At 52.3% G+C, this 24,511-nt stretch overlaps 1 protein-coding gene across 1 annotated transcript in view; it reads right to left on the minus strand.

Moving 5' to 3' along the window:
* Positions 1–24,511, minus strand: part of SULF2 (sulfatase 2) — an 82,068-nt gene that overhangs the window by 41,884 nt on the left and 15,673 nt on the right. The window contains exon 2 of the mRNA XM_012663713.1: positions 20,332–20,571. Within this exon, the coding sequence (XP_012519167.1) occupies positions 20,332–20,571 (240 nt within the window). The remainder of the gene's footprint in view (positions 1–20,331; positions 20,572–24,511) is intronic.

Below are 24,511 nucleotides of genomic sequence, written 5' to 3' on the forward strand. Positions count from 1 at the left end.
TGCCTCCTGTCTCCCGGGATAAAATCTGCGAGACCGTTTACGGAGAGGGATCATCGAAGGAGAGAACTGGCCAACGGAGACGGAAGTGCGGCAAAGGAACGGAAAGTCAGAATGCCGACGCTGACACTTGAAAGTAAATGGAGTGACAGAGGAAAAGGCAGCTGACGGCGGCAATGTCCATGGCGTCACCCTGTGAGAGACTCTACGTAGCCGAGGAACTCGGTGGGAGGCAAACTTAGTTCACATAAAAGAAGAAAAGCGGATGTGACGCAAAGGATGAAGATGTCCCTGAGGAAGTGACGCTGGCGAAAAACCGAAACAATCTTCGCATTAAAGGGACGTTGGGGATATTTCACAACACTGAAAGCTGATGCCCTTAGGCAAGTCTTTCAACCTCCTGATACCTCAGTCTCTCTATCTGTAAAATGGGGATAATAATAGTATCTACCTGGCGGGGTTGCTGTGAGAACTAATATCCACACAGTCACACGCTGCATAACGACGTTTTGGTCCAGGATGGACGGCATATACAACAGTGGTTCCATAAGATTGTTACACTGTATCTTTATCGTACCTTTTCTACGTTCAGAGATGTTTAGACAGCACAAAAACTTACCATTGTGTTACAGCTGCCCACAGTGTTCCGTACAGTCACCTGCTGTACAGGCTGGAGCAGCAGGCTGTCCCGTACAGCCGGGGCGTGCAGCAGGCTGTGTCACCGAGGTGCGTGGAGGTGCACTCTGATGTCCGCACAATGACAAAACCGCCTAGCGATGCATTTCTCAATGTGTCCCTGTCCTAAGGCGACACGTGACTGTATATTGCCTAGAACTGGCAAGGTAGCGCCCACTAAGGGCTATAGTTTCATGATCTCCAATGTTCTATACAACTTCTTGCTCGTTAACAGCTGGTTTAACGGAGTCCCCACAGAGACAGGCGTCAGACCCGTCCCCCCCCCACGCCCCGCTGCCAGGGGCTCACTAGCCCCCCCGGGGTCTGCCTTTGCCCTATCTCCTGGCCCAGCAGGGGCGCCGCTCCCCGCGGGCCGGCTCTGCGAGAAGGCTCCATGCGCTGCTCCCTCCTGGCTGCGCCGTCCCCGTTTGTCTGAGTTAAGTGCTGCGGGGAACAATTTGGAGTCTGATGGGAGGATCAGGCCCTTCTGTTATCTCTCCCAGCCCCGAAACTCACTGAAATTGCCTCATAATTGCATTTGTGGTCTGTCAAAGCTGTGTCTCGGGGCGAGCGAGGAGTGAGACGAGCTGGCGGTAAACCCGGTGCAGGAGGGCGCAGGGAGGTGGCGTCACGAAAGCGAGCAAAGGCAACGGGGGAAACGGAGCGTTTCAGCGACCGGAAACAACGGGGCCCCAGGGTCATCTCCCCTGCTGGTGACGTGTGTCCCCGCTGTGTCCGGCCAGTGCAGGGGACACTGTTGTCTTGAAGCCCCCAGCATCCAGTCTCCTTTGCCCCAGGAACACAGGCGGCCAGAGTGGCCAGGGTTTCTCTGCAGCCAGAATGTCTGGGTTTGAATCCTGCACCTGCCACCTCCTAACTGTGGGACCCCCACGCAAGTGACTTCACCCCGCTCTGCTTCAGTTGGCAACGATGACGGTGTGCCACTGCCTACTGCTGTGGGGCGGATGTGCCAGCGTGTACACGAGTGGTGAAACGGTACCTGGAACACCCTAAGGGCCTACCTGGTGGCAGCTGAAGGGACCCGAAGCACCCACTGCTTCCGGAGAAACCTCCCTCCCCCTTGATGGGCCACCTGGGTGGAAACGTCCACAGGGTTGTTTTAAGGACGCTGGCGACTTTCGGCACGTTCATCCCACACCATCTAAACCCACAACCTACACGAGAGGTAACCGATAAACATCTAAGAGTCAAAACATTCCGGAGTTGACTCGTTGAATCATGCTGCATGTGGTTGGCGTTTCATTAAATATTTATGCCATTTTTTTAAAACAGAGTCCTGCTCTGTCGCCCAGGCTGGAGTGTGCTGGCGTCATCATGGCTCACTGCAACCTTAAACTCCTGGGCTCAAGCGGCGCTCCTGCCTCGGACTCCCGAAGTGCTGGGATTACAGGCGTGAGCCACCGTGCCCGGCCCACACACATTTTTTCTTTTGGGTAACCCCTGAAGAGCCACAACCCCTGCATTCTGGCGTCTCCTGAATACAAAGTCCCAGTCGTCAATCCAGGGGCCTTTCTGCACCCAAGGGCTTGGCCAGTCAGACTCTACCCTGGGGCTTTGCATCCTGAGACAGGAGACGCAAAGGCAGGAGGAAGGGTCAGACGACACCGCTGTCCAGAAGCTGCAATCAGGTGCTTAATCCCCTGCTCCCAGCCCTCTGTGCTCCAGGTTTGGGGATCCAAATGAGAGAGGCGCCCACGGGGGTGATGAAGTCCAAAAAGAGAAGAAACGCACCCCGCTTCTCCACCCTCATCTCCTGGCCCCCGCCAGCTCCCACCGTGACTTCGGCCCCACTCCTGCCTCCCTAGAACCCGGCCACTCCCAAACGGCCGTCAGGACCCTCCGAGCCCAAGATCCACTATCTCTTTCTGTGACGTGCCCGCGGCTACTGTTCCAGCCACGCCAGGCCTCCTGCTCCTCACACGTGCCAAGCTCTGCCACCTCGGGGCATTCGCACCTGCCCTTCCCTCTGCTGGGGACACTTGCCTCCTCCCTTCACACATGGACTGGCTCCTCCTCACTGTGACCCCTGGTCAGATGCCACCTCCTCTGAGAAGCTGTCCGGGGTCACTCCATTCTCTTTACTCACCAGGCTGTTTATTTTAGCACTCTCTGACGTTATCCGCTTGTTTCCTTGTTTGTCCTCATCTCCCCACCTAGGGTGCTCGGGCCAGGAGGCAGGGGCCTTGTCGGGGCGCTGCAGCCCCACCCCAGCGCCTGGCCAGGCGTGGGCACAGGGTGGGCAGCGGCTGACAGGACAGCTGGCAGTGGACCTGGGTGAGGGACGCAGGCTACGCGAGGCGGAACTGCCCCCTGGTTCCTTAAGCCTCAGCCCCTCCCCGGAGCAGCAGCAGCTCCGTGTCTTACCGGGAGGGATTTCCATGCAGTGCCGGCGGGGCGAGTACCACACACGACACACAGGTAAAGGGAGGGGAGGAGCTGTCAACCCGTAGCACGTCTGTGTGCAGCGCACACTGGGCAAGTATTAGGCCAACCAGGGGTGATTCCCCCCCCAAGGGGACACTGGGCAATGTCTGGAGACATTTTTGGCTGTCACGACCTGGGATGCCACTGGCATCTCGTGGGTAAAGGCCAGGGATGCCGCTAAACATCCTCCAAGCACGGGACAGCCCCACAGCAACGGGCGACCTGGCCCCAAAGCACCGCTAGTGCCGAGGGTGAGAAACCCAGCGCAGGACGCACAGTTTAAAAAGCTGTGCAAGTGTGTGTTACGAAGACGGGTGCGGCGTGGCGTTGAAGAACTTGGCTTCCAGAGTCAGTGGCCTCTGCCTCCTCAGGCAAGAGAGTGCTCCTGTCCCCGCCTCAGTGACTCATCTGTAAAATGGGAGCAGCAACACACGAGATCACGCCCGGCATAAAGAACTCCGAAAAAGGCACTGAGTCCCCAAAGCACAGCCTGCTTTCCTTTCTCGGGGAGGGGGATGAGAACCCGGGCCTCTGGAGAAATAAAAAGGGTTGTTAGAAACCAGATGTGACACCGTTTGGAAAATGGCAAGGCCCCTCGGAGACTCCAGTAATGAGCTCGGGGAGGAATGTTTATGCTGCACAAAGAAGTCAGCGGAGCGCGACACACGTCTGCTCGCAAGGACGGGCCGGAGCGCGGAGCCGAGCCAACAACAATAAACGATGTTTGCCAGAGTGGTTCAGAAAGGTCAGTGAGAAACGAAGTAGAACACTTTGGAAAGTCCACCCTTCCCGAAATAATCTGCTGCATGTCACACGCAAGGGGTTTGGGAAAACAAAGAGAGGTCTTTTCCTCCCCAGGCAATGTCCAAATTCCAGCCATCCCCGTGCCTATGCCACACATTTGGCCATTTTTATGCACCGTTTGTACCGCTGCACTCTTAATATTTCCCTTAAATCAGCAATGCCAGGGCTCAGGCCAGGGTCTGCAGAGCGGTCTTCAGCGGCTCTCTCCCCGCCACGTCCGAACGCCAATGGACGGTAGCAGCTGCACCCTTAGAACGGAGCCAGGTCTGACCACTGCCTGTCGTCTCCCTGTCGCCAGCTGGCCCAAGCCACCACCTTCTCTGCCTGGATCTAGCTAGAACCTCCTTCCTGGTCCTCCCCCTCCTCCCTCCAACCTGCAGTCCAGAAGGATCCTGTTAAATCACACATTGGATCAAGCTGCCATTCTGCTCGAAACCCTTCGATGGCTCCACATCATACTGGAACTAAAATCCAAAGTCCTTGTCATGCCCGACAAGGTCCCATGATTGTCTTCTGTCCCTTCCCTGGCCTCATCTCCCCCACTTTCCCCTTGGCCTGCTCTGTTCCAGGGACAGTGGACTCTTCTTCTCCCAGCAGCCCTTTCCCCATGCTCATTCCTGCCCCAGGGCCTTTGCCCTGCCATTCCCTCCAAAGGAATCACCCTCCTCAGACACCTGCGTGGACTGCTTCTTCACCTTTCCCGGGGATTTGCTCAAGAGTTACCTCGCTGGGGTACGGCCCTAACCATCCTGTTCGAGTGGCCTCTCCACACCCCAGGCTCTCCCTCTTCCCTGACCCTGTTTCTCGAAGTCTTTAGTTTCCCTGCCACATTTACTATCTCCTGGTTTTTACCACCTGCTTCCCAGCCAGAGCATCAGCTCCATGAGGGCAGGGGCTTCCGCGCCTTGTTGCTGCCTCGGCCCTACATCTAGAACAGCGCTCAGTAAGCAGTGAGGCCTCGGTAAACACGTGGGGCATAAACGAGGCAACAACTGAACCAACAAACACCCAGTCACAGGAGGCCCGTGGGACCCACAGCTGATGCTAGCTGGCCACCACCCAGCACCCACCCTCTCAGCGGACGGTGCGGAGGACTGCTAAATCGCCGTCTCTTTGACTCTGTGGTGTCCGGTTGGCTGAATCTGGATCTATTTAACCCACATGGGACGTGACTTCCGTTTGTGGGTGTGCTCAGGGTCGGCGTGAGGCCCTGGCAGTACTTCTCAAACGAGGGGTCAGAATTATCGAGGCGCCAAAGAGTCCTTTTGGTGTCGGTTATATCTAGCGATAGTTACTATATTAGAAATGAAAACCGAGAAATTTAAACAAACATGTTAACTCATTTAGAAATAATAATCAACCCACTACTTGTTAGCATACGTTTTTAAAAATAATAAATAACTGTATTACCCCAAAACAAAATAAACTTAGTGAGAGGAGCCATCTAGTACATTTTTGCAAATCTCCTCAATGTCTGATTTAACGGAAGGCAGCTGATTCTCATCTGTTTCTGCACTGGATTTGTCGCGATATGTTGTTTTGGCTGCGTAACGTGAAAAACCCAGCCTCGCGTGGGTACGCAGATGGACGAGGGAGGAGTATTTTAATATCCTTTTTAGGTAACTGTGGATACGTTATGTACCTGCTAGAAAACTCCACTGTACCCCTGCAAGAAAATGAGGGTAAAAAGGCAAATAACATCTTGATATTATCATGAAAATAGTTTAAGGCCTAGTGTTCCTGAGACCACACTTTGAGAACCACTGGTTTAGATGATGATGATAATGATCATCATCATCATCTACAACAGCCCAACGAGGCAGATCCTTTTTTTTTTTTTTTTTGCTCCCATTTTACAGGTAGAGAAACTGAGGCTGTTCTTAATCTGCTGACACGGACCAAGGGGCCTCGTTCTCTGAGAGATCTTGCTCTCTCATGGGTTCAGGTGACCCCCAAAGTCCTTCCTGCCAGGATTCCAGGCTGAAGGGAGACCCCACACTGAGGCCATCGCCCCATACTGCATCCGGCCAGTCACCTGGCCATGGGCTCTGGAGGGAGGGCCGTTCCCAGCACCTGAGCTCTTTGCCTTTCTCGAAGCATTGGAAGGAGAACACAGGCAGGAGCCCAGACAGCATCAGATCAGCCTTTCTAGAAGCGTAGGGCTGGAGAGATGATTTTTACCCCGGGAGGCGGTCAGGCATGGGGGCTGAGCAGGGTCTCTGGAGCTGACAGCCTGGGTTTAAATCCAGCTATTTTACCTACCGGCTCAGTTTTCTCAACTGTAAAATGGGGATAATGATGTGCCTGTCTGACAAAGTTGATTCTTGTTTTTATCATAATACTATTTGTCATGATGCTATACATTCATCATTCAATAAACGTTAAAGGAGCACTCCTAGGGGCCAGGCAAGGTTCCAGGCATTCGGGATACCAGTGAACAAAACAGAAAAAAATTAACAGAGAAGCAAAACACCGCACCTTCCCGGAGTCTGCATTCGAGGATCGAGGGCGGTCCCGGGCAGGGAAGTAAAATCCTGGGAGGCTCTCACGGTGACTCAGGAGAGACACTGTGATGGCTCTAACCAGCTGGGGGCAGGAGGGCTTGGTCGGTTCCAGGTTGTTTTTGCAGGTGGAACCAACGGGATTTGCTGATGTGGCGTGGGACAGCAGCAAGGGGAGGCAAACGCAGCTCCAGGTTTTTGGCCTGAGGACCGAGAAGGACAGATTCGCCCTTATCTAGCAAAGGGGCAGTGCAAGAGGTCAGACGCGTTGATCTTGAGATGCAGGTTAGACATCCAGGTGGAGACAGGGCAGGCAGCTAGAGGACCAGGTTCAGGGAAAAGGTCTGGGCTGGGGTAGAAATTTGGGAGTTGTAAGCATTTAACGTCACAGAATTGAATCAGGTCACCTAAGGAAGAGGTTCTTCATCTGCTGTGTGGAGACAGAATTCAAGCAGTCCCTGAACTTGGATGGGAAAAGTATATGTTTGTTTATTTTCATTAACCTCTAACTAGCATCCCCTTCGATAACGAATGAGGGCAACAAACCACAGTAACAGTAGTCCCTGGGACTTTGTCGCCAATGGACATCACAGATATTTCCATATCGTATCACACTTAACACAGAAGGATCATTTAAGCCGGTGCTACTTTGAAATCATGGACGTTATCAGACCTATCAGTTATCAAATAAAGACGACATGCCATTTCACGTGTAAAGAAACACACATTTCACTGTTTGTGAAATATCTTGAAAGAGCATATTGATATAATTGGCTTCCTTTATAATTCTGTGTATTTTCTTCTATGCACTGGACGAGTGCGCGGAGTGGCATGTGACTTTGGGTAATGCCCCTCAGTGGGGGCGCCTGTGTCTTCTGCTGCCTCCTGGCTGGGTGTGGCCAAGGCAGAGCCATTATGGACAAGGATAACCCAGGATGACAAAACCACATCACAGAAGCAGCAGCCTGAGGGCCCATACTGTATCTGCCATGTCATCCTCGGGCTGTTGATGCCCAAACTGTCAAATGAGAGAGAAATAAGCATCTATCATTTCTAAACCACTGTAACTTGGGGACTGAAGTGACCTCAGCTCTACCTATATTCTAATAAATATTGGAAGTAGCTGTGACACAAATCCAGCAGGACAGTGCCACCTAGGAGGGGTCAGCAAACTTTTTCTACAAAGGGCCAGACTAAATATTTTCAGCTTTGCAGCCACAGGTCTCTTTTGCAACTATTCAACTCTGCAAACACAGAGCAAAAGCAGCCATACATAGTACATAAATTAATGGGTGTGCCTGCGTTCCAATAAAATTTATAAAAACTGGTGGCGGACTCCTGTGGGCTGTAGTTTACTGATGCTCTTCCATGCAGAAATGTTACCAACATTGGCAAGACCACCACCATCATGATCATTTTTTTTAAGAGAAGCTTAGAATCTGGATTTTTTGGTGAAATTTCCAGATTTTAAAAAGTACCTTGTAACTCCAACAGAACATATTTGGGGTTGAAGTGTGGACTTAGGCTGTTGGTTGCCATTTTGCAAGATCCAAATCTGGTCCCAAGGGGAGCAAAATAGAAGGTGAGGTTGGTCCAGGTTGAGTTCTGATCCTACCCCTGACACTAGCAGAAGAGCCCTGAATTGGGTGACTTTCACCATGTCATTTGGTTTTTTGGGGCTCCTGGTCTGGGCAGCAGAGAACAAGCCCACTAACCTTCTAGTGGGAAGCTGGGGTTTCCTAAGGAACAGTGATAAATGAGAAGGAAGCTCTTTTGCAAACTCTAGAACACTATAAATATTAGATGTGAAATGCCACAGGACTGAAGTCTTTGTTTTTTTGGCAGACAAACTGGCTGAGGAGGCAGGGCTGGGAAGAAATGCATTAAATAAACCCACAGCCCCAAAGCTCTCAGGGCTGGGGCATTTCTGAGATTCTGTAACTGGATCCTTTTAACTTCGAGCTGCTTACAAGGTTACAGTAGGAGTCTCTTTCTTCTGCTTTTGCAAAGACACCAAATGCAAATCACTGCACAAAGTGATAAATCAATGCTGTAAAAGTTCTGGGTGCCTGAGATGAGATCTTGCTGAACTGAGAACTGTGGGAAAGCAAACGAGGAAAGCAGGGAAGTGATTCTGCAGGAAGGCGGCATCTTGTGCTGCAAGCAAAAAGAGCTGGGGGCCGGGAGAGATGTCCTCCTCCCGCTTGCCCCTTGAGGGGAAGTTGTATCTGGGTTTCTGTGGCAGACATTTGTTTTATTTTTCTGCCTAGCATCCATTCTGTCTTTTCATAACTGTGCCTTTGGTTACCAAAAAGAGGGAACCAACTTTTCCCTTCTCTCAGCCTGACCTGTTCTGGGGAGGCTGTTTCCAGCTCCCACTCCTGGGTTAGGCACATGATCTAGGCCCAGCCAATCAGGGTATCCCATCTCCCATGGCCTCTGTGACTGGTTAAGGGAGAGACATATGACCCTAGCTGAGCCAATGACAGCCTCCCCCGGGACTTTTGCCCGAGCCATTGGGAAGAGGCCTCTCTTTCGGCTGGGGTCACTACACTGGTGAGATAGGGTCTGCAGGGGCAATCTTGCCATCACAAAGGGGAGCCTTCCTAAGAATAAAGCCAACCCAAATGAAAGCAAATCCAAGAAGCAGAAAGATGGGGTTCTGATGGCAGCCTTTGAGCACTGGGACCCAGCAAAGTTTGCCTGAACTAATTTCCATTATGTTTCTTGATGTTGGACAAGTGAGACAGTAATCCAAATTCCATTTTGTTCTCATTTTCTGCCTACTTCAAGCCTAAGGCCTAAGAGTCATCCATTTGTTCACATCTTATTGAGTACCCAATACCTGCCAGATGAGCAGTGAATAAAACGAGTTATAAATAAGTTCACAAACACCTAAGATAATTTCAAGGGGGTAATAAGTCCCAAGAAGAACTTAAAGCAGGGTGTAACAGTAGAGAATGACAGGGGTGGGGAGTGCTAATTGATACAGGAAGGTCAAAGGTTGGGGAGGATGAGGGGATGATGGGGAAGTCCTCCATGGAAGGAGAATGATGACAAGGAACAAGCTGTGTGAACAATGCTCCAGACAGAGGCAAGTGCAGAGGCACTGGGGCAGGAATGACCTTGGAATATCTGAGGAATAGCAAAGAGGCTGGGTGGCCTCAATGCTGTCAGAAAGGAAGGGAGAGCGGTTGGAGATATGGACGGAGACGTGAGCAGACCCGGGCTGTGCAAGGCCTTGGCAGCTCTGGTGAGGACATGTGAGTTTATTCAAAGAGCAGTGAGCAGCCACGGAGAGTTTTAAGCAGGGAGTGACACGGTCAGATTTCCTTTTTTTCAAAGTCCTCTGGCTGTGGGTGAGGAGGAAGAATGGCTAATTGCTGGGGAGAAGCGGGGACAAGTGAATCACTGGAGCAAGGACTGGGGGCCACCCCTGTTTTCTGCCTGCCTGGTTTTGGTGAGGCTGTTGCTACTGAGGAAGGCTGGGCTGCGGAGGACCCCAAGGCCCCGCTGACTGGCTGCAGCAGGTCCAGGCTGTGGCGTGGAGGGCGGGCTGCTTATGCCTCTAATTAAATGCAGGCCTCAGCCACCCGCTCCCCAGGAGGGTCAGGAAGCTACAGCAAATGAGGATGGGGCCCATTCATTTCCTGGAAATGCAATTAGCTCAGTATGGAGGGCTCCCCCATCTCTAGCGACAGGTTTTATTGCCTGCTGAGTCACCATCAGGACGAGCTGTGTCTTAAGATCTTTTTGCCCCTTGAAAGTGTGGTTTTGTCCAGAAGGATGGGCCAGAGGAGGGGGAGAAAACCCACAACAGACACTCAGAACAAGGCTTGAGGAGACTGTTCGTCGATGCATATTTAATTATCACCTTGGAGCAATCTAACGCTAACCTGATCCTTCAAAGAGCTGTTCTCAACACCATTAGACTGACATCCCATTGCTATGACAAATATTTTGTAAAGCTTGCTTATTTTCCTGATAGGAAATTTATAGGTAACAAAAGCTACCTATGTACATCGTTTCCAAAAAAATCAATATAATGCTCTAACTGAAATCTACAAGAAAAATAAAGGAAAGCAATTTATAATAAAGAAAAATTTCAATATGAAATTTCTCCAGCACATCCATCAAGGAGACACAACGAGTACGCAGACGCCTGCACCTAGACACAGATTCCCTGGGAATGTGACAGTTACAAATGCAGCTGGGTGAGTGTGTGACTTCTGCAATTCAAATACTCCGGGTGACACCGCCGTCAGGGATGCGGCTTTTAGAAATAAGGGATAACTCTAGGAAAAGTTTCACATTCAAGTGTGATATCCCCTCCATTTTCTTACCAGGTATATTCCTGGGAAATTCAGGGAATATTAAAATTGTGCAAAAAGACCTTCGGTATTTACATATAAAATAAACTTAGGTTCAAGGTTTAGACAATAAACATTAGATAATCCACCCATATGAATGATGTGGTAGAAAACTCGGAAGTCATGTGAAATTCAAGGCAATTTGGGGTTGTGTGGGCTCTCCTGTGCAGAGCAGGACATTGAGATCCTTGTCCCTTTGCCCCAGGAAGGCAGCACATCTCCCAACCTTCACCACCACCAGAAACGCTTTCGCAGACTTTAACCCCCAGGGGGCGCTGTGCTCCCTTGAGAACCAGCAGGTTAGAACGTTTGCAAATGGGTGGCCTGGGGGCTGAACCACAAGTGTTTGCTGTAGGCCTGCCTGGTGTTTTCAGTTATTTATTTTTAAAAAGTAGAGTTAACAATACACATTTGAAAACTGGGCCCCCTTCCCTGCCCGGCCTGCCTCTCTGCTTCGCGCTACCTGCCTGGCCCCCCCACCCCACATTCCAGTCTGACACTCCCAGCTAGGAAGGGTTCGCATGGTGTGGCAGAGGGCAGGACCCTCCTCGGCCTGGGACGGGGCCGATGCGTAGGGAGCTCAGTTTCCCTTTGTTTGCTGAAGGCCCTTTGCTCGTCTCCCCGAGACGGCACAGACGGATTCCCGCAGAGCTCGCTGTGCACACGGAGGCCAAGGGAGGGCACCCGGCCACAGACAGGGGCCCACAGGCCTGGGGTGGATCCCGAGACCCTGACCCGAGACACAGGACGGACTGGGAAGGTTTGGGAAGACAGATCAAGGTGCCGGGGCTGCGAGAGGGAACAGATCCGGGGACAATGAGGGGGACATAGGATCAAATAAGATGAATTGGGGAAAGCACTGGATGCACAGTCTGGGCACGGCAAAAGCTCGGTAATAATGGCAACTAGTGTTTTTACTGTTGTTGTTATATCCTCGAAGATTTGTGTGGTCCCCTCCCCAAAAAGACTTTGCTCGGATTAGGCTCTATTCTCATGCTATCCAACAGACCGTTTTGCCACCACGGAAGGATTCTATATCTGCACCAATACGATACCCACGTGTACCTACTGAATTCTTGAATTGTGGCTAGTGCACCTGAGAAACTGAAATGTTAATTTGATTTAACTTTAATTAACTTAAAGTTAAATGGCTCCCTGTGGCTAGCGGCAACTGTATTGGGCCACGCGGCTCTAGCCTAACCCCTTCCAGAATGTTCAGGGGAGTGCAGCCAGCACCCAGGAGAGGACTGCGAAAGGTCGCGCATACCGTGAAAACTCCCTGGAAGTCTCTCGAGGCCCAGGAGGCAGGGTGTAGGCATCTACCCACCACGCTGTCCTTCCCTTCATTTTTATTTTGACCTCCACGGTTGTTTTAATGTCTGCTTTAGCTGGCGATTCCCTGAGCGCAATTACGGCTGAAAACGGGAAGGATCCGCGTGGAGCTGATGGGCTGGGTGGCCACGTTGTGCCACACTCAGGGCCACAGCCCGGGTGACGTGGGAGGGCAGCGCGTTTGCTCCGGTTTAACACCGAGGCTCTGCAGCCTTTGTGGAGGTTAATGTGTGAAAGAGCCCAGCTGTCGTGGGCTGCACTGAGTCCCCCCAAATACATGCTCAAGTCCTTACCAGCTACCTGTGAATGTGACCTTGTTGGAAATACGGTCTCTGTAAATCCAGTTAAGATGAGGTCCTATTGGGCTGGGGGGGCTCTAATCTGGTCGCTGGTGTCCTTGCAAGAAGAGGAAAATTTGGACACAGACTCACGGAGGGGAGGTGGCCACGTGAAGAGAGGGACCCACACGGAGAAGACGGAGGCGGAGACAGGAGTGATGTGGCCACAGCCAAGGACACTGAGATCGCCAGCAAACGGCAGGAGCTTAAGTGCAAGAGCTTCCCCCACCCAGAGCCTTCCGAGGAAGCCCGGCCCTCCTGACGCTTGACTTCGGGCTTGGGACTTCCAGAACTGTGAGAGAAAAAAACTCCTTTTGTCTAAAGCCTTCCAGTTGGTGGCACTCTGTTACCGCACCCCAGGAAAGGAACACGCCAGCTGAGGGGCTGGGACCAAGGGGGTGTTGGCTGGATACAAACAGAAACCGTGCCCGCCAGCCTTGCACCCAGCTTCCCCTCTGTCCCGGCGGCCGCTTCCTCTGACGGCCCCGGGAACCTCTCCTCCCAGGTCTGTGGGTGCTGGTCATGTGACCCTCGGGGTGCCGTCACGTCATGGGCATTGGGGAACTTATGCATGAATGTTGCAACACTGCTATATAGATGGGGAAACTGAGGCCCCAAGGAGGCAGGGTCTCGGCTCAAGATCACAAGGGAGCTTAAAGAAGAGTCTGATGCTCTGGATTCCTGCTCAAAACAAGCACTTGTTTCCAAACTTGAAGGTCCTGGAGAAAGGGAGTGACTATTAAATAAAAGTTTAAAGAAATTCCCCTTGAAGGTGTATGTGGCCGGGGCACACCTGTGCCTCCCACGGTTGCCCTGGGTCAGCCCGGGCCCCGCGAGGGGCCGCGCCATCCCTGTGCATGTGGGGCAAGGGCCCTGCTGCAGGCCATGGACATCCACAGGCGAATGGAGACAGTCACCCTGACAGGGGGGAGGGGGGAGGGGAGACGGGCAGCTGGGCCAGGGAAGAAGGGAGCTGTGGTGCCTGCATGTGCACCCTTGAGGGGAGAGGAAGACAGCAGGGAGCAAACCAGGAGCAGGGCCAAGCAAAGAGAAGGCTGTCATTGTGGAGGCAGGGCCAGCTGCACCAGGGCCAGAGGAGGCGCGGGAAACATCCCAGCCCCCCTCCTGTGTGTGCAGAGGGCTGAGAAGAGAGGGCAGGAAAGGCCGAGATGGTGGGGGTGGGGTGGGGGGAGGAGCAGGAGAGGAGAGAGAAGTACAGAGAAGATGGGGTGCTGGCTGCTGGCCCAGGTGTAACATGTGGCTCCATCCACTCATCCCACAAAGATTTACTGAGCACCTACTACAGGGCAGGCTCTCTTCCAGGCACAGGGACACAGAAGGGAACAGAACAGACGGCCCCTGTTTCCATGGAGCTGGCATTCTGGAAGCGAGACAGTCAAGATCAATGGGCAGAATACAGAGCACGGGGTGGGAAGGGCCAGATAAAGAAGCCAGAACCAGGGAGGGGGCACAGGAGGGCAGGGGCAGAGCCGGGACTCGACATGAAGGGGTAGGCAATAAGCAAAAGGCGACAGGGCTCCGAGGGACAGTCAAGCGGGGCGAGGGGATAACTAGGGGGACGGGGTGGTCACGGACGGCTTCCTTGAGGAGGTGGCACTGGAGCAAAGACCTGAGCACAGTGGGCGAGCAGGCCCCACAGCTGTGTGAGAGAAGTTTCCAGAGAAGGAAGGAGTGAGTGCAAAGGCTGCAGGTGGGCATGTGCCAGGTGCCACTGACGGCTGGAGAAGCAGGAAGGAGCCGCTGTGGCTGGAGTGGGGTGACTGAGGGAGAGCGGGAGGCCGGGGGACAAGAGGTGACGGACAGAAGGGGTGAGTCGCTGGGACCCCAAGGTGGCTCTGGGGGCCTCTACCCCAGCTAGGTGGGAGCCAGAGGGCTCTGCACAGAGGAGAAAGAGCATCCGAAGGGGGTCCTCCTGACCGCTGTGTCGAGAACAGACCATGGGGTGGCGAGGGGAGACCCAAGGAGCAAAGTGGCACAGCAAAGGTGGGGGACGGCGGTGAGGACGAGGCGGTGGCAGCGGACGGGTGTTCTGCGCATGTGGAAGGCAGAGCTGCCAGGGTTGCCGGTGGACTGCGCGGAGTGTGAAAGGAAGGAAGAAAATCGAGAGTGGCACTAGGGTTTGGACTAGGCGACCGGAAAACCGGAGGTGCCAAGGGGAAGCCTGCAAGAGGCACCGGGGGCGGGGGGAGAATGGCGGGCGGGAGGGACGAGATCAGGAAGTTGTGTGCACACGTCGGGCTCGGCATGCCGGGGCGGTGTCCAGCAGGCAGCTGGCCGGTTGGGGGACGGGGCGCAGAGCAGGTCAGAGCAGAGAGGCAGGAAGAGGGGCAGGGGCTGCCGCGCGGAGTCGCAGAGCAAGGCAGCGTCCGCGGCCGTGCTCACGTCCTAAACCCACTTTAGGGAAAACGTAAGTCACACACGCACACACACAGAGCAGATCTTTGTCAGGGATGCCGGACTGCCCAGCAGACGCCTTTCCGCCGTCCCATGGGAGAGGGTGGTGGGACGTCCCACGTGTCGTCAGGCCACAGAGGCCCCCCAGTCCCTCGTGAGGGTGGCTGAGGTTGACGGCCAGGTTCAGGCCCCCAGCTGACCCCGCCCTCAGCTCTGTGCGAGGAGAAGAGTGGAAACCATCGGGGTGCTCAGGGCCGAACCCAAAAACAGTCTCCAATCGAGAGCCCCGGCAAAGCCCAGGCTTGCAACGAGGGACCTGCACAGCCCCCAACACATTCTAGAACAGGAGGGGGAAGGGCAGAAGGCTCACCATCCTCTCTATAAAAGTCTGCGCCAGATGGCAGAAGCCGGGGCGGGGAAACCACCCCAGCACTGCCAGATTCAGACGGCAACGGGGGAGGAGAAAGGCATCACCCTAATGAGGAAAAGGTGGGCACTCCAACCTAATTCCCCAGAAAGGGCTGGAAAAAGTTGTTTTGTTTTGTTGCCACTCTGGTACGCTTTTCCTCCTAACCTTCCCGACAGCCTTCGATTTCTATTTGGGGTCCAGGTGCTGGGATGAACTCTACCTGCTGCTCCAGGAACAGGAGCCGGCTGGCACAGTGCAAGCGCCCTCCTTCGTGACGGGTCCAGGGGCTGGCATGTGACTCGAGCTGGTCCAATCAGCAAGAATCTCACAATGTCAGCGTTCTGGGAAAAGACGGGCTCTTGGTCCTGCTGGACACGAACAAAGAGCCACGGAGCCCCTGGAAGTGCCAGCCATGAACTTGAGACCTCGAGCCTTACAATAAAATCCTGATACTCTTGTTAAACCATGGGATCTGACCCTGCCTAAAGCTCACCTGTATCTTATCAGCTTAGGGAGCAAAAAGTTCCACACCTTGTTGGAAACCAGCTGGGGGTTCCGGCACTCGGCTCTGAAGGCGATCTACCGGCCACGGGCATCGCAAGTCTTAATGAGCAGGCAGGGCGACGCCCCCTTGCTCGAGCAGAACCCGCACCCACCTCCCCAGAACGCAGGGTGCAGATGCAGAGCAGAACTGCCGAGTGGAAGGAGATGCCTATTTTCAACGTTGCCAGAACTGGCCAGTTGCGCTTCAAAGCGGAGGGGCCGATTTGCATTCCCACTGCTGGCGCCTGTGACGTCCTCTTTTCCCACATCCTCACCAACATTTGGTGTGACGGAACCTCTTAACAGGCGAGCTGTGACAGTGCGCTGTTGGCTTCATTTGCATTTCGCTGACTGCCAGAGAGGTTGAGCACGTGCTGCTACGTTTTGATCCCTGGGCGCAACTAATTGTGACGTTCATCAGAGCACTGGCCTGAGGTGGGCTGTGTGATGCTGTGCTACTTGGGCAAGTTGTCATCATCATCATCACCATCGCTAAATTTCTTAAGTGGTTACCGTGTCCCAGACACTATTCTAACATACTTAATTTTCACAAAACCCTATGAGCTAAGTGATATTGTTATGCATGGATGAGGTAACCACAGCACAGAAGTTAAATAACCTGTCCAAGTTCATGGTGGCAGAGCCTGGATTTGAACCCAGGCAAAGCTGATGCCCTCAACCACTTTGCAAAGAGCTGAGAGGTGCCTCACTCTGAGGACGCCATACAACTTGGACTCGTGGGCACATAAGTGAGCAGCCAGGGCACCGCGGTTCATCTGCTGAAACGTGTTACAGGATGACTAGGTACACTTTGCGAAAACTGAGGATGCGATTTATCCTTTCAAGGGTATTCGTATCTGAGATCCAAGTCCCCAAAGTTGTAAGAAGCCATGCACAGAAATATCCATTAACAAATTGATATTTATCCTGCTTAAACTTCGCATCTCTCACTTCATCCTTTGTCAATCTCTATCGCAAACATGGAGCACACAAACAAGATGATTGCAAAACGAAATTGCAAATCTTTTAAAAGATGCAGTTTTGCGAAATTCATTAAAGTGACGCTGGAGGACAGCTCCAAACGCATGCAAATCCACAGATAAATAATAACCTGGTCTACGAAACAACTGGAGAAGAGACTATTGAAAAGGATGACGAGGTAATAGCACTTCACACGGGAAGATTCGGATGTCGGAGGATTAGGAGAGGCCCTTGGAAAAATTGATCGAATCCTCAAATACTTTTGCAAAAATGAGCTTGGTGCAGTAAAGGCCTTCATCTTGTGCTATCATTTAAATTTGCTGAACAAATTACACTCCTCTCAACCCACACATCATTTGCTTAATCAATTCATTTGCTTAAAGAATCAACCCATTAGTTACAAGTAGAGCCAAACCTTTGTTAAATATCATTAGCTATAACATTATTTTGATGATAAAATTATATTTGATAAAAGTTATTGTCAAAATTTATAGTTTCGTTTTTCAAGATAAAAACCTAACTAAACACATTAAGAGCACTATTATAAAATGTGGGTCCACTTACTGGCGTCAGCCTTCCCCAGTGCAGGCTGACCTCCTGAATTCCAAAGGGTATCACAAACACAAATGTCTAAAAACTGTCAGGGTGGTTGAGACTTTAATTTTTCCCCAGTATCCATTTTCTGCTTGTCCCACGGTAAAATAATTTTCAGCTGGGCACATGACCACCCAGAACAAGACTACATTTCCCAGGCTGCTTTGCAGCCATGTGCACCCATGTGACCTGCTTCTCACCAATGGGAAATAAGGAGAAGTAGAGTCTGACCAAATCCATAGAGCAGGGCCACCAAAGCAAAGTGGGACTTTAATTGAGAGAGTGATAAACAGTTGATATCTTAGGTCTCTCACACACACAGCCAAACTCCCATCCAATTCCACCAATCTCCCTAGATGGCCCAATCAATATAGGATTTAACACGGCTCAAGACTCAGTAGGAACAGCTGACCTTCAGTTTTGGGGGGATTAAAAATTTACTATATATTTTAATATGTGTCACGTAAATCAAAAGGAAAAATTTAATCTAAAAGGTATTCTGAATTCATTACAGTTTTTTGTCATTTTCTCAATCAACAGACGCTGATCAGTAATAGCTAATATCATGTAGTGGGATCTTTAAAATGTTTTCACTTTAAACAGCAATGTAACATAAAACTCAAATCTGAGCTTCCTAGTTGCCAGGGCAAAGAGGGAAAGTATATATGGTATACAGCTCTTATTATTTAATAACCAGGAGCACATCAGCTCATCAGAGTTGTCAGAAATTGGTTCTGAGTTCTGAAGGTTAGGTTGGAAAGGGATTCCTTGTACAGAAAGAAGGGCATTTTAAGCATAATGAACAAAATTCACAATGGCAGTTTTACACAAAATGTAGATGTTCTGTGTGTGTACTCTTTGTATTTGACATTATGTTCCCAGCCTTCATTGAAGCTATGATAATTAAACATAGTTAAATGAAAGCAATTATTTGGGGAGGCAGCTTTCTGATGATTTATATAAACTCAAGGATAAGGTTTGGGAAATTAATTTTGAAGAATGTTCATTGTCAAGATGGCTCCTTTTCCTGTTACCTGTATGATTTTGAAACACTAGGCTTTAGCACCCACCACGAGCCCCCAAAATGTCACAGGCTATGTGAGTTTCCTTTCAATGTGATGGTTACAATTTCCACTCCCTCTCGATTCCCCTGGTCTGGATCTCCATTTGGATTATGCCACAAACACCTCATTTTATGACTCTGGGCAAATCTCTTTTTGGGGGTTGCAGTAGCCCTGGCTGTCAAGTGAGGGGGGTTGATGAGAGAATGTTTAGGGTCCTCACTGTTCCTCTGGCACCCAAAGCTAAAGGTTTTTACACAGACCTTTCTGCCAGAGGTTGTTAAAAGGGAGTCTAGTCTGTAAGCCACACCCAACCCTCAGACATATTTTCTTTGGCCCAGAGTGCACATTAAAAAAAAAACCCGAGCTTTGCCAACATATTTTAAAATCAGGAGATTTCAGCTAAAAATTCAGATGTAAAAATATTTGAAAGTTGTTAATTCTGAGCATGCATGGCTATGATTTCTGGACCTGAGCGGCAGATGGCCCCTTCAACGAAGGCCCACTGCCGTGCTGCAGGCCCCACCTGTCCTGTTTCTGCAAGCGGTATCCAGGCCCTCAAACACCCAGGGTGGTGGCCCATGGTAACTTCTGACACGTGCTTTCTGCAGAGCCCAGGAAGCAACAGGGTCATGCTTCTGAACAACGGCACGTGTGACGTATAGGAACAAAGTATAGGAATGAGGCCTTCCTAGTTCTCAACGGACCCACTTTCTAGGTGATTCCGAGGGTGGGACGATTCTGTAAGAAGACACACCTCACTGGCTTACTCCCCAGCCAAAGTGCCCTTGGCAGCCCACACTGTGCATCTGAGAGGAAGCTGCCAGCCTCGAGGGCTGCAGGTTCAGCGCTGCGAACCGAGCTAAGGCAGGCGTCATCCTTTCCTTGCGTCATTCCCACCCAAACAAACCCCTTGTCACTTGGATGCAACCTCCCGGGGTTGCAACATCTGAGCCACAATATCTGATTTCACAACTGTCACGGCTCCTCACCCAAGGTGGGGAGTATTTATTTACTTTTAATCAAAGCAAGTTGAATTAATTGAGCCTGCAGGATTTTGCAATGGTGCGGGAGATCAGTGACGGTACTGTCATTGCACCTCTACCTCGGGCAACCAGCCTGGCAGGTGAGCCTTCGGGAACCACCAAAGGACCTCCTGCAAGATAAGCAGACAGGATCCAGTCGCTCCTCACCCAGGATGTGACATCATGGCACTGCCCGCAGAAGGCACGGCGCTCACTGGGTAACTGTGGACAAACAGTCCGTGACCGTGTCAACTTCTGCGCCATCCTGGTTACCACCATGTAGAGAGCAGCCACACCCTCCCACATCTGCTCCTCCCCACTAATTCCCACCCCCCACCCCCATGTTCTAGAACCTTCTTCCAAGCTGATGGTGGGAAGTCAATAAAACCATCCCTGATGGTTTTAGTAACATTAACAGAGTGCCAATTCACACGTGGGTACTCCGTGGCCTCCCTGCACTATAATTCACACGTTAAATGGACTCACGTTTTCTCGAACCCCTGGCCTCAAGTGATTATCCCGTCTGGGCCTCCCAGAGTGTGAGGATTACGGGTGTGAGCCACCGTGCTTGGCCTTGGGCTCACTTTTTGTTGGAGCTCAAATTCTTTTGAAAAACTTACTTTACATCACTACTACAGGTAAATAAATCTGTATGTTTCTAACACACAGAAATAAACGCACAACTCTGAAATGAAAACCAAGTCGTCCCATGTACTATCCGGAATCATCCTGGGCACCCAGTAGCCCGCGGGCCACACCTGGAGAGGCCTAGCTGAGTTCCTGGGTGAGGACGCGGCTGTCGCTCGGCCCCCGCCCGCCTGCCCGCCGCGGGCTCGCTCACCTGTCCTGTAGCCGGTGCTGTTGAGGTACACGGCGAAGGTGCGGGTCTCGTGCTGCGCCTGCCAGGACGGCGAGGAGCAGTTCTCGTTGTTGGTGTAGGTGTTGTGGTTGTGGACGTACTTGCCGGTGAGGATGGAGGAGCGCGAGGGGCAGCACATGGGCGTGGTCACGAAGGCGTTGACGAAGTGCGCCCCGCCCCGCTCCATGATGCGCCGGGTCTTGTTCATCACCTGCATGGAACCTGCAACCGGGGGTCGGAGGTGAGACGCGGGGCAGGAGGCGTCTGACCGCTGCGCGCACACGCAGGGCGGGCGCCGAGTGACGCTCGTCAGGGCGCTGCCCCCGGCCTGGAGCGGGGCGCTTTGGAGACCCAGGGGACAGCTGGGGGAGGGGCAGGCGTGGCATTTGTGGACAGGGTCGCCACGGCCCTGTGGGAGGGACACTCATGCGGGCAGGTGAGAACCTGTTCACGCGTGATCTGAGCCTAGAATCGAACACTGCTTTACATATAAACAGAACGTCTTTCTTGCAGGGTATTAATACACACCGATTTTTTTTTTTTTTTTGAAAGCAACCCCCATGTAAACTGAGAGAAGATTATACTTCGTTTTGTTTGGAACTTTCCCAAGAATTGTTCACTGTTATTGAAATCCGGTCACGCCAACCCCATGGCAACCCTCTCGCTGAACACTCCTCAGCTGAAATGCTCTGCACGGGCCGTGACCCATGACCCACGCTCACCTCCTTTGTCCACAGCTGGTCTCGGAGCTTGGACACCGCCCCCCAACCCGTCAGTCTAGCGCACCTCTCCTAGGGGCCTCCTGGGGTCACGCTGGCTCCCGGTTCTCCTGAGTGCTTATCACCCAGCACGGGTGTTGGGACCTAGTTACCTAGGCCAGGTAGCCGGTTTCATTCGCGCCCACTCTTGTTTCCCAGCGAGGCTGGGCGCAGAGGGAGGCATTGCGCATGGAGGGAAACGGACGTCAGTGGAGCCCTGCGGGGTGCGGGCTGTGGTCCCGGGAGAGCAAAGGCCATGTGCCTCGTTCAGTGCCGAATCCTTGGCACTGCCACGATGCGTCACACACAGCAGGTACTCAAAAAGGTGCAACTGTACACCGCAGCTGGTACCCAAACGCTTAGCAGATTTAATGGGAAAACTCCATGGAAATCCTTTCTTACTTCCTCAGTGTTTTCCCTTTTCTTGCAGTGCTTAAGGTTTGCAGTGGCTGAATGGTGCCTGCCCCCAAGATATGGCCACGTCCTGACTTGTGGAACCTGTGAATGTGACCTTATTTGGAAAGAGGGCCTTTGCAGATGTGATTAAGTGAGGACCTTGAGACAAGATCGTTCTGGATTACCCGGGTGGCCCCACATCCAGTGACAGGTGTCCATAGAGGAGACAGAAGAGGACACAGCAGGGACAGCCACGTGGTGGGGGGGGCAGAGACTGGAGTGATGCGTCTACAAGCCAAGGACTCCTGGAGCCCCCAGGAGCTGGCAGAGGCAAGGATGGACTCTCCCCTAGAGCTTCGGAGGAAGCACAGCCCTGCTGACACCTTGATCTTGGACTTCTGGTCCCCAGAACTGTGAGGGCAAATTTCTGTTGTGTGAAGCCCCCCAGTGTGTGGTAATTTGTTAGGACAGCAGCACGAAGCCAATTACGGGACCTACCAGGCACTTTGCTTCTTGCTGGAGAGATCTGTGATCCCAATCCTCTAGCAACCCCCTAGAGAGCGGAAACAACTCATCAGACCCACCTCAGCCTCCTGTCCCCAAGGGCTAAGAATGAGGAGGAGATTTACGTGGCCCTTTTATCCCAACTTCCCGTCAAATAGGGAAGGAAAGAGAGCTAGAGCTTCCCCGAGGCAAAGGTACATTATATCTCTCCAATGGGCAAAATCACCCAGCAGTTTTCCACGACACTCAGAACAAATCCCAAATTCCTTTCTGTGGGGCCTAAAACACCCCTCCTGACCTCCCCGTACCCACCCACCGCCCTTGCTCCTCCAAGCTCATCTTGCTCATGTGGGTTTGCCTGCATTGGCCTCCTCCTTGTTTCTCAAATGCTCCAGGCTCACTCCTGCCCCAGGACCTTTGCACTTGCCGTTGCCTTTGCCTGGGATTCTCTTCCTGAGACTTTGCTTTGACTGGCAGAGCCCAACACTAGGGTCTGCTGGCTGATGTGCCCCTGAGGGAGTGCCACCAGGCTTACTTCCTATAATGCCACTTATCTCCTGAAATGATCTCATTTACTGGCTTGTTTGTGGTCTGCCTCTATCTGGACTGAGAGTTATGGGCGACACAGGTGCTGTTCCCTCTGAGGGATACATCATGGGTGCTCCGTAGAAACTCACTGAATGGCTGAAGGAAATGGAACCTGCCCCTGTGAGCCCAGCACTGAGGCAGTTTTATAAGGGATGCTCCCCGCCCACCCCCGCCCTGGGAACCAGGTGAGCTTCCTGAGCTCCCTGGCCAAGGTCACCTATGGCAAGTGGAAGAACGAACCGGCTTTGTGTTATGAACTGAACAGGAATTCTCAGGCCCCAGAACTTTGAGAACATCTGTCATCGAGGCCACATACCTCCCAGACGTCCCCAGAGGTCCCAGCTGTAACTCGTGGGCAATTACAGGGTTTCCGCCAGATGCGAAGTCTCCCTCTGGAGCGGCTGGAGGAGGTGGGCTCTATGAGGTCGCCCTTGGCCAGCTGGCGCTAACTCAGCGGAGCCTGCAAAGTGAGCCTGGCACGGTCCCAGCGTCACCAGCCATTCCTGGGGAACTGGCCCCTTGGGATCCCAGGCAGATCCTCCGCTCGCCAAGCCGCTCCGTCCACCTTGAATTTTTACCACCAACCAAGACGTTAATGTCATGCCCTTGAGGTCCCACGATTAAGCACTGGCCACATCCCACTGCACCCCCCCCCTCCAATGCTCTCACTCCTCAGATCACAGGGCTCCCGTTTGCCTCCTTCAGGTTACCGATCAGATGTCACCTGTCCTCAGACATCAAAGTCATTTCTATTCCGCTCGTTTGCATGTCGCCTGCTGCCTTCACCGGAACAGACCCATGAGGGCAGGGTTCAGCCTACCTTGTTCACTGTTGTATTCCCAACCCTGGCACATAATAGCTGCTCAACAAATACCTGCTAAATTAACAGATAAAATATCATCTTACACTATTGGGTTCCTATATAACTCAGGAGCCCAGACTGGTTTGTGCCCAAACTGTTTGGTATGTGTGTTTGTGTTTTGTGCAATGGATGTTAAAAGTCTGACTTTAAATAGCATTAAACGGAATATGTGCTCTCTAGTTTGCCACACTCCCTAGCACTCCCTGCAGGCTTACACCACCTTTGCTCACTCTCATGACCTGCCTGTCCCCTGATCTGAGTAGTTGAGATGGCTCTAACTTATTCCTGGGGTAGAGGAAGTGTTACGTGTCGATAATAATCCTTATAATTAATAGTGGTGACTGTCACTGGCTGAATGTTTATTGTTGGGCTCATGACATTTGTCACTTAATTCTCCCAATGGCCCCTTTTACGGAAGAGGGGACCAAGCTTGGGGAGCTGAATGACTGGTCGAGGCTGCACGGTTGGGAGGGGGGCATGCGAGGGCTCAAACCTGGGCTTGTCCAATGGCAGAGGCAGGGTGCGGAGTTTCACGTTCATGAAACGTTCCAGTTACACCATGCAGGAGATGGTGACAATGTCCTCAGGCAGTGGACAGAGGTCCCTATGTCCCTGGGTTGACTCTTGGCTTCAGTGAAGCTCAGAACAGTCCCTTGGTGACCCAGAGGTGGTTCACCTGGGATGCCTGCTTTAGCAGGCGCGCCAGCGGCAGCGACGGCGCAGGGTCCCATCACCAGATACCGGGGATACGGGTGGTGTGGATGGGATTCCCTCTCATGCCCTCTGATAACTCAAGGAGAAAGTCCCACATCCCCGGGCTGGTGGCCTGTCACCTGCTGAGCTCTGGACAGTGGCAGCAATGGCGTAGCTTTAATTGCATGGTCTAGTTTCCTTCTGCTTGGGGCACGCGACCTCAGCACCTCCTTCCGGTTAGTGGAAATCCCGTTCTTGTGAGAAAAACAATTGCAGTTGATTTTTAAAAAGTCAATAATAATCCAAGTGGCACCTAAACACGGTGAAAGTTGTGGAAAGGTGAGGCAGCGGCTGGGATTTG

Source organism: Propithecus coquereli, unplaced genomic scaffold (genome assembly GCF_000956105.1).
Source record: "Propithecus coquereli isolate 6110/MARCELLA unplaced genomic scaffold, Pcoq_1.0 Scaffold825, whole genome shotgun sequence".
In the NCBI taxonomy this organism is placed as follows: domain Eukaryota; kingdom Metazoa; phylum Chordata; class Mammalia; order Primates; family Indriidae; genus Propithecus; species Propithecus coquereli.